The 9,257-nt window shown below is 40.5% G+C and overlaps 1 protein-coding gene across 1 annotated transcript in view; it reads right to left on the bottom strand.

Moving 5' to 3' along the window:
- The window catches only part of MYO1H (myosin IH), a 75,877-nt gene that overhangs the window by 44,509 nt on the left and 22,111 nt on the right, over positions 1-9,257 (bottom strand). The window contains exons 5-8 of the mRNA XM_006870504.1: positions 6,729-6,827; positions 4,946-5,059; positions 4,581-4,652; positions 3,063-3,182 (exon numbers count right to left, since the gene is read on the bottom strand). Coding sequence (XP_006870566.1) covers positions 3,063-3,182; positions 4,581-4,652; positions 4,946-5,059; positions 6,729-6,827 — 405 coding nt within the window. The remainder of the gene's footprint in view (positions 1-3,062; positions 3,183-4,580; positions 4,653-4,945; positions 5,060-6,728; positions 6,828-9,257) is intronic.

The following is a 9,257-nucleotide window of genomic DNA, read 5'->3' as shown; positions in this document are numbered from 1 at the left end:
GTAGCATTCAGATTATTTACTCAGCATATAGATTGTATAAGTATGGTGAAAGGAAAGACCAAAATAGATTTCAGAAGAGACTGAAACTTGCTTTCCAGCACAGAGATGCTAAAGCAAATCAAAGAAATAAGTAAAAGAGCTAAAAAGAAAACAAATGGCAACCCAAGTAGACAAAGTCCACTTGCAACTGGAGTTGAAAACCAAAAGGGAAGAACATGTAAAGTATTTCTCAAGCTGGAAGAACTGAGGGGAAAATATTCAAACCTCGACTTGCAACTCTGAAGGATTCTATGGGCAAAATGGTGTGGCACTGTGGATTAATGTACTAGAATGCATAGTTGATTTGAACCCACAAGGTTGAAGTTCAAGCTCACCAGTCACTCCTTGGAAACCCTGTACAGGGTTGCTATGGGTCAGAACTGACTCAATGGCACTTAACAACAATGGGCAAAATATTGAATAATGCAGAAATCGTAAGCAGATGTAAGATATATACAGAGTCATTGTACCAAAAGAGATGGTCAATGTTAGACTGTTTCAAGAAGTAGCATATGATCAAGAACCAATGGTACAAAATGAAGAAGTTTGAGCAGCACTGAAGGTATTGGGGAAGAACAAGTCACCAGTAATTGATATAGTACAAACGGAAATCTTTCAATAAACTAATAAAGCACCAGAGGCACTCACTCATCTATGACAAGAAATTTGGAAGACAGCTACCTAGCCAACCAGTTGGAAGAGATCCGTATTTGTGCTCATTCCAAATAGAGGTGACCCAGCAGAATGAGGAAATCATTGAACAATATTAATATCACATGCAAGTAAAGTTTCATTGCAGGTAATTTAAAAATAGGGAAGTGCCAGAAATTCAAATCAGATTCTTACAAGGATATAAAATGATGGATATCATTGCTAACTTCACATGGATCTTGGCTGAAAGCAGAGGACACCAGACAGATGTCTACTTGTGCTTTATTGACTATGTAAAGGCTTTTGACTGCGTGGATCATTCAAGCTATAGATAACACTGCAGAGTATGGGTATTCCAGGCACCAGGTTGGTAGTAGTGGGTCTGGTCACACTCTGGTCACTGGGAGGGTGTGGACAATAAGGGAAGACAGCACCACCTTTCTGGTCAAAGCTACAAGTGTAGGCACTGGTGTGGTCCTGAGGGATCGGTGCCAGCTGCTGCCAGGACTGGAACACTACTTGGCAAAATTCAAAATGGCTTCACTGCATCAGGCCAGCAGACAATCCATTGTTTCTATTCTCTTTGTTCACCATTTTCATTTAGTTTCTTCTAGTCACTTTTCAATTCACTTCTTGATCCTTTCTTCTGAGCTCAGGGCTCCAGGTTTATCATCTTTGTTTCATTTGGTTTCTCATGCCTTTGTTGTAGAGGATCTAGGCAGCTTGTCTGTGTAATCTGTCTTGTCAGTAATCTTCTCTATCCTTCGTTTAGTGGAAAATATTTGAGTCTTTCTTCTCTGACAGGTTTCTACCTTATACAGGTTTCTAACATTTGCAGGTCTTACTGTAACTAAACTGATTTATTGAAAAAAAATTTTTTTTTATTATGAAATGAATCAAGATTTACAGAGCAGATCAGTTTCATATTCAACAAATTATACACTTCGTTTCATCTCAATGACTGCAGTCCCCTCCATGTAACATCATATATCCTTCTTCCTCTCTGTGCTTCCTATTTCCAGTCCATCCTTCTTTTCCAAGCCTTTTGAATTTTGTCCTTAGGTAAATGCTATCCTTTTGATCTCAAATGGTGGGCAATTCTATGTGTGTGTACTTCTCTAGTGTTGTTGCCCCCAGTGTACCTATTGATTGACTGAAAATTGAGATACAGGGACGGGTTCTGTTCTAGAGTTGAAGGGTGACCAAGAGCTATAGTCTTAGGGATCCTCTACTCTCAATCTGACCAGTACAGTCTGATCTTCTTTACAATTGAGTTTTGTTCCACAGTTCCTTCCAATCTATCCAAGACCTTCTAAGGTGATCCTTTTCAGACTAGATGCTCTTGGTAGCCAGGCACCATATAGTTCTGGTCTCAGGGTTGTGGTTCTGGTCTCAGGGTCGTGGAGACTGATTATTCGTGTGGTCCATTAGTCCATTGGACTAATTGTTTCCACGTGGCTTCAATTTTCAGCACTTTTCTTTCTTCCAGAGAGGGAGAGACCAATAATTGCACCTTAGATGACTATATTCAAGAGCTTTTAAAGTCTCACCTACTACTCATAAAAGGTTTTATTTTATCTATTGCTAGCAGACCTACCAAAAAATTCTTTGTGTTAAAAAGCAAAGACGTCACTTTGAGGACTAAGGAGTGCCATGACATTTTCAATTCTGTCATGTGCCTGTGAAGCTGGACAATAAGTAAGAAAGATCAAAGAATAATTGGTAGCTTTGAATTATGGTACTGGCAAAGAAAACTGAACATATCATAGATTGCCAAAAGTATGGACAAATCCATGTGGAAGAAGTACAGGTAGACTGCTTTTTAGAAACAAGTGTGGTTAGACTTCAGCTCACATGCTTTGGACATGTCATCAGGAAAGAATAATCCCTGGAGAAGGACATCATGCTTGGTAAAGCATAAGGTCAGTGGGGGAAAAAAAGAGTTTCAGTGAAATGATTTGACACAGTAGCTGTAATACTGGCCTTATAGGAATGGTTATAAGAACGGCGCAGGATTGGGCTGTGATGAATCAGAACCAACTTGGTAGCACCTAACAACAACATGGGACTGGGCACATGCAATATGTAAAGCAAAGAGGCTCTACATGGCACTTGGCTTTTTTTTTTAATGGACCTTGGTTTGGTGAAAGGAAGCCAATAACTTGGGGGTGAAGACATAGACACTCATTTACATACCGGGGAGATACTGTTGAATCATTCAGCCTGCATTTTTTATGACCCTATTGGACACTGGAATGCAAAGGTGAAGAGGCACTGTGCCTGCCCACAAGGAGCTTACAGTAAATTCTCGTGTTGATTATGAAATGTTACAATGTTCGTAAGAGCAAGTCATCCAAAATGCTTTGACTAACCTTGTTCACTAAGGAGGAATTGATTTTGTTGACCAGCCAAGTAAATGTTCGTCCATATACAGCCTTTGCCATGGCATCTCGGGCGTAGATGGAGAGGTCTAGTGTTAGTGGGCAGATCATCTGAGAAGTACAACCAGGTGTGTTATCACAGATGTGAATTTCAAAACCCCCATGTTATGAACACAATCATCTATGCCAACTTGGTTAGGTCCTGGTTCTCAGTGTTATGTACCTGTTCTCCATTTGTTATCTGATGCCTTTTTGCTATGCGGTGTAAATTCTAACATCTATGATGGTCATGAGATAGGATTAGTGGCAGATTCGTTAATCAGGCAGATACAATCTATAGGATTAAGATCTATCTAGAGTTAGTATCTTTTGAAATATAAAAGAGATTAAACAAGCAAGCAGAGATGAGAGGGACGTCACTACCATCAAGAAAGAAGATCCGGGAGTGGGATGTAACTTTTGGATCTAGTATCCCTGTGCTGAGAAGCTCCTAGACCTAGAGAAAGACTGATGCCAAGACACATGGAGAGCCCCAAGAGTTTCCAGACCCAAAGATTTTGAAAGGAAACAAGGACCCAGAGCTCACAAAGAAAGAAAGCCTTCCCCTAAAACTGGCATCCTGAATTCAGACTTCCAGCTTCCCAAACTATAAGAATATATCTCAGTTTGTTAAAGCCATCCACTTTTGGTATTTGTTATAGTAACATTAGATAACTAAAATACTCCCTAAGTCTTCAAACTAGACTTTAATGATGACTACCACAAACCATAGATTTACCTGGGTGATGTGAATGATGAACAAGCTTGGCTGCTGACTGAGAGGCTGGTACTTCCGGTCCTCTCAGAGGTACCTTGGAGGAAAGCTTTGGAAATCTACTCCCCCACCCCCAAAATCAGCCATTGACAACCTTATGGAGTGCATTCTACTGTGACACACACGAGGCCACCATGAGTTGGAATCAACTTGACAACTGGTACCAGTAGCAAAGGATGCACACTGGAGAGGAGATGGTTCGCCTGCCTACATTTGTTCATGCAGTACCTATTTCTTATATCCCAAGCACTGTACTAGACTGCTGAGATGCAGCTGTGATCAAGACCAACAGTCCCTGCTTTGGGGGGCTTACAGTTCAGTGAGGGTATGCAGATATTTGAAGAATTACACAAGAAGAGTTTCAAGTTGAAAATGACAAGAACTATAAGGAGATACAGATGGTGCTTGAAAAAGTTATACCTGGGAAATGGAGGACGAGGAGCCAGCTGGGAAGCATGTTCTGGGAAGAGGTGAACAGCATGTACAAGCCTCAGGGCAGGGAAGGCATGATGAGTATGAGGAATGGGGAGCACATGTTGGCTGTGGGGTTGAAGCAGGAGACCCTGGCAGGACCTGGATCAAGCAGGCCTACTGGATTCAGGGTTTGGCATCCCCTAGGGCTCCACCCTCCTGCCATCCACTGGAGGCAGACGTGGTAAGGAGAGCAGACGTAGTTCCAGCAGACCCATTTTTACCTCTTCAGTTTTAGCTTCAATTTTTCTGTGGGTGAGAGCATCCAGAAGGACGGATGGGAGAACCCCCAGGAGCTGAATAAAAGGAAACCGGAATGAGAGTCAGTAATCCAGTTTCACTTGCTAATTTATAAAGAATTTATGCGGGGGGGGGGGGGGGGTTCTAGGCTCAGAGTTATCATTTAGCTTTAGTGCAAAACAGACTACATTTGCTCTTTCCACCAACTAGTATTGCCCTCTTCTGTCCCCATGGCTCTTTAAGCCTCTTAACTAGCATCCACAGAGAGAACATATTGACTAGCTGAGATCCCAGCAACCTCCTGCCCTCACCTCCCCCACTGCTGCCTCTGCTAGGGTCAGACCATCACCTTTGCAATCCATTTGATCTCGTGTGTGTCTGGGATGGTGGCACAGCCTTGGTTGTCTTCTTTAAAATGAATGTTCCCCAGGTGGAGAACACTGGCAATAATTCCAAAGAGATTCTAGGAACGTGGAAAGCAGTGAGGGGCAGAGGACCAGGACAGGGAGAGAAGATGGGGGCTAATTGATACCCATCTTTAACGAAGATCCATCCCCAAGGGAAACCTGCCCCCTCAGCTTAATTCCAAGCCTGAGTGCCCAGAAACCAGGCCTCTTTCTTGCCCAGAAATTGGTCTTCTTGTTCACTTTAAATATTAATGGAAGTGGGAGAAAGCATCCCAACAGAGGATGGAGGAGCCTCACTCAACCTCCAGCACACAGCACTCTAATTTTTACATCTTTCCCACTTTTCACCACTGATAAGCAATTTAATTTTGAAACTCCATGGGTGATCCTGCTGATGTTTGAAATCAGTAGCATAGCTTCCAGCATCACAGCAACACGTGAGCCACCAGAGTTCCTCAAACTGACAGGTAGTGAAGCTTTGGATAAATGAAGTGGAAACAAACTATCTTCTGGCCCTTGAAAGATTCATTGTTTAACAATCAAAATGATAAATAAGACAAAAGATGTGAAAACAAGCATATTGATACTGCTTAAAAGTTTGAGATTAAAACAAAGTATCTGGAAACAGATGTTGGTAATGGTTGCACAACATGGCGACTATAATTAAAAAAGGTTAAAATGGAAAATGTTGTGAAATTTTATACATACACATACATATGGTTAAGGGCCATTAATCAGTTCTGACTCACAATGACTCTGGGTAGGGTCTCCGAGGCTTGAATTTTTGCAGGAGCAGCAGATAGGCTAGGACTGCTTACCTTGTGGTTTGAAGTCCAGTGATTACCCTACAGAGCCACCATGCTCCTCCCAAAACACACATTTTGTGATTATATGTTTGTGTGTATGTATGTATGTATGTATGTATGTATAACAGCATTTCCCAGTTCAACAATTTTTATAGGTACAATTCAGTGGTATTGATTACATTCATCATGCTTTGCAACCCATTACTACTATGCTTTTCCTAATTATTCTACCCCCATGTTACATATGGACTCTTGGTGTGACAGTAGGATCAGCACTCAACTGAGAACCACAAAGTTGGCAGTTCAAACTCACCAGCTGCTGCTTGGAAACTTCTCTAGTATATAAGGTTGCTATGAGTTGGAACTGATTTGATGGCACTTAACAACAACAAATGTTATATAAATTTTACAATAAAAAATATTTATAAAGCTACAATTTGTTTCGTTTTGTTCCAAAACAAACTTAAAAAAAAAAAAAAAAAGAAAAGAAAATCTTGCAATTTTCTGGGATGGAAATCTTTGAGATTGAGCTTAATTAAAAGAAAGAAGAAATGTCATTTCCTACTTGCTCACAACATTGGGAAACTTAGGACTGCCAGATCAAATATACAAGACATTTGATTTTCAGATAAGCAATGGCTTTTTTTTTTTTTTTTTTTTCCCAGTCTAAGCTTGTCCCATGCAATATTTGGGATATGTTTTTAAGTGCCATTGAGTTGGTTCCACCTCATAGCAATATACCTACACACTAAAAATCAGCCATTGATAGGTCATTGCTTATCTGAAATTCAGATGTAACTGGGTGCTCTGCATTTTTTTAGGTCCTGCACCTGGCAGCCCTTCTATGCAAACACTGAGAAACAAAGATGGTTTTCTCCATCCCAGACTGAATTGGCAGTCATGCCTCTGTGACCCGTACCTCAAGGTCTTCATCAGTAAAGTCAATGACAGCAAAGGCGTTGGAAACCGTTTTCCAGTCATTCTTGTCATTGATGGACAGTTCTTTGGCACACTGCCCCTGTTGGCACATAACTGAGTCACTTAATGGCATTTTTACAAGGACAGTCAGGTGTATATGCATGCTCAATCAGGATGGTTTTCTCTACAAGGATGCAAAAGCTAGTATTATAATATTCGGAATTGCAAAGAAATAAGTTCTACTGACTAGTAAGTACATGATGATTTGCCAACAACTGTTTTTCCCCAAAATCATTTGGGAATTTGATTTTTTTTTTTAATCTCTGCTCTGGAAAAGGAGTTCTAAGTGGTACAAAAATTTTTGCTGAAAGGTTGGAGGTTTGAACCCAGCCTGAGGCCCCTCTAAAGAAAGGTCTGGCCATCTGCTTCCAAAAGATCCTGGTCATGAAAATCTGACACAATGCATGGAGTCGCCATGATTCAGGATCGGACTGAGGAGGTATCAACTGTTTGTTTTGTTGTTGCTCTAGGAAAACTTTAAAAGTTATGCATTACCTTTGGTAGGTTTAAAAAAAATAGTTTTTCTTGCCCTTTGTTAATACAAACTTTTTTTCCCAATAAACATCTGCTGAAACAAGCAGTGAAATGCCAGTCTTGGCTCACTTAGCAACAATCAGCACGAACTTTGCAGCAGAATAAAAATAAACAAAAACATCACCACAGAATTAAGTGGAAGGGAAGTCTCACTCAAAGGAAATTAAAAAAAAGTTGGTTATCAGTTTCTCTTGATGACCCTATGATGTATTACAGATAATTGTTCCACTGGGTTTTCTTGTCTGAAGGCTGTACAGAAATGGACCACTAGACTTTTCTTCCAACTGTTAGCTTATTGCTAACCACTCAGACAAACAGTATACGGAAGTGATCACCGGCAGGGTTTGTTACGACTTTTTCCCACTAACTCTGGAAGTTGGCTTCTAACCAAGGAGCAGTTTAACCAGCGTTGCAAATGAAGGGGAAAAGATTCGGAGTATTATTTTATTAGGCTCTTTTGGTCTAGGTTGGTCCTGGTGGTATTGGTTGCTTTGGAGTTAGTTCGGACTCATAGCATCCCTGCATAGGGTTTCTGAAGCTGTAAATCTTTATAGGAGCAGAAAGCCTCATCTTTCTTCTATGGAACAGCTGATAGTTTTGAACTGCTCACAGGTTAGCAGTCTGACTCATAATCACTACGCTACCAGATTTCCTTAGGGTGGTCTTAGTTCCCTGGTTATCTGTGTTATTTTTTATCTTAAAATATTTCCTTATTGGTTTTGTAAAGAGTCAGTTCATATAAAGTAGGAAAAAAGAGGAAAACTGGTACTTTTCTTTAATTCTTTTAGTAATGATTGAATTTTTAAATCCTGAGTACATATGAATCACTTTTAAAACAAATGTAAGTGAAATTGATAGTAATGGCTAAAATAAAACAAAGTTTTCCTTATTGCACAGGTGGTACAGTAGGTTGAACACTGGGGTGCTAACCTCAGGGTTGGCAGTTCAAACCCACAGCCATTCCTTGGGAAAAAAGTGAGGCTGTCTACTCTTATGAAGAATTACAGTCTTAGAGCCTCTATTCTGTCCTAGAGCGACCAATGAGTTGGAATTTAGTTGATGGCAGGGAGTTTGTTGCACAGGGAAATTAAATGTGTTATGCCATGTAAATAAGAGTTCTTGGAGTCTGTTCTAACTCACGGTGATCCCATGTGTGTCCGAGCAAAACTGAGCTCTGTAGAGTTTTTCATTGCAAAATTACAAAGGTGGCCTAAGTTATGGAAGGATCATAAAGTGGATGGAAATAGTACTGGCAAATCCCTTGAACCATTTCCAAAGCCACTGGGACGTAACCTAGATGAAGAAAATCTACAAGGATGAAAACAGCAGGCATTTCCCAAGAAGATGAATGACTATCAAGGGTTAGAAGGAGCCTATAACCAGCTGCTCCTCAGAAACCCTTTACAGGGTCACTATGGGTCAGAACCTACTCAATGGCACTTCACAACAACAACATAGGAAATGAATGATAAACAAGCACAAACCCATTGCTGTTGAATCAATTCTGACTTATGGCAACTCCATGTGTTACAAAGTAGAACTGTGTTCTGTAGGATTTTCTAGGCGATCATCTTTACAGAAGTAGATCACCAGGCATTTCTTCCTCGGCACCACTGGGTGAGTCCAAAATGTCAACCTTTAGGTTAGTTGTTAAGTGACATTGAGACAGCCAAAGTGCCCATCAATTGAAAAATGGATAAACAAACTGTGGTACATGCACACAATGGAATACTATGCTACCTTGAAGAACAACAAGAAAGCTGCAAGCCATTGCATAACATGGATGAACCTTGAGGACATTATGCTGAGTGAAATTAGTCAGTCACAAAAGGAGAAATACTGCATAAGACCATTATTGTAAAAGACTAAGAAAAAGAACCCACCCCAAAAGGGGGAGGGGCGGAAATCTATATATATAAGAGCTGATCAATGGTAT

The sequence above is a fragment of the Chrysochloris asiatica genome, unplaced genomic scaffold (genome assembly GCF_000296735.1).
Source record: "Chrysochloris asiatica unplaced genomic scaffold, ChrAsi1.0 scaffold00142, whole genome shotgun sequence".
Taxonomy (NCBI): Eukaryota; Metazoa; Chordata; class Mammalia; order Afrosoricida; family Chrysochloridae; genus Chrysochloris; species Chrysochloris asiatica.
Note: the sequence above shows the minus strand (reverse complement) of the source record. Positions and strands in the feature narration are given on the sequence as shown.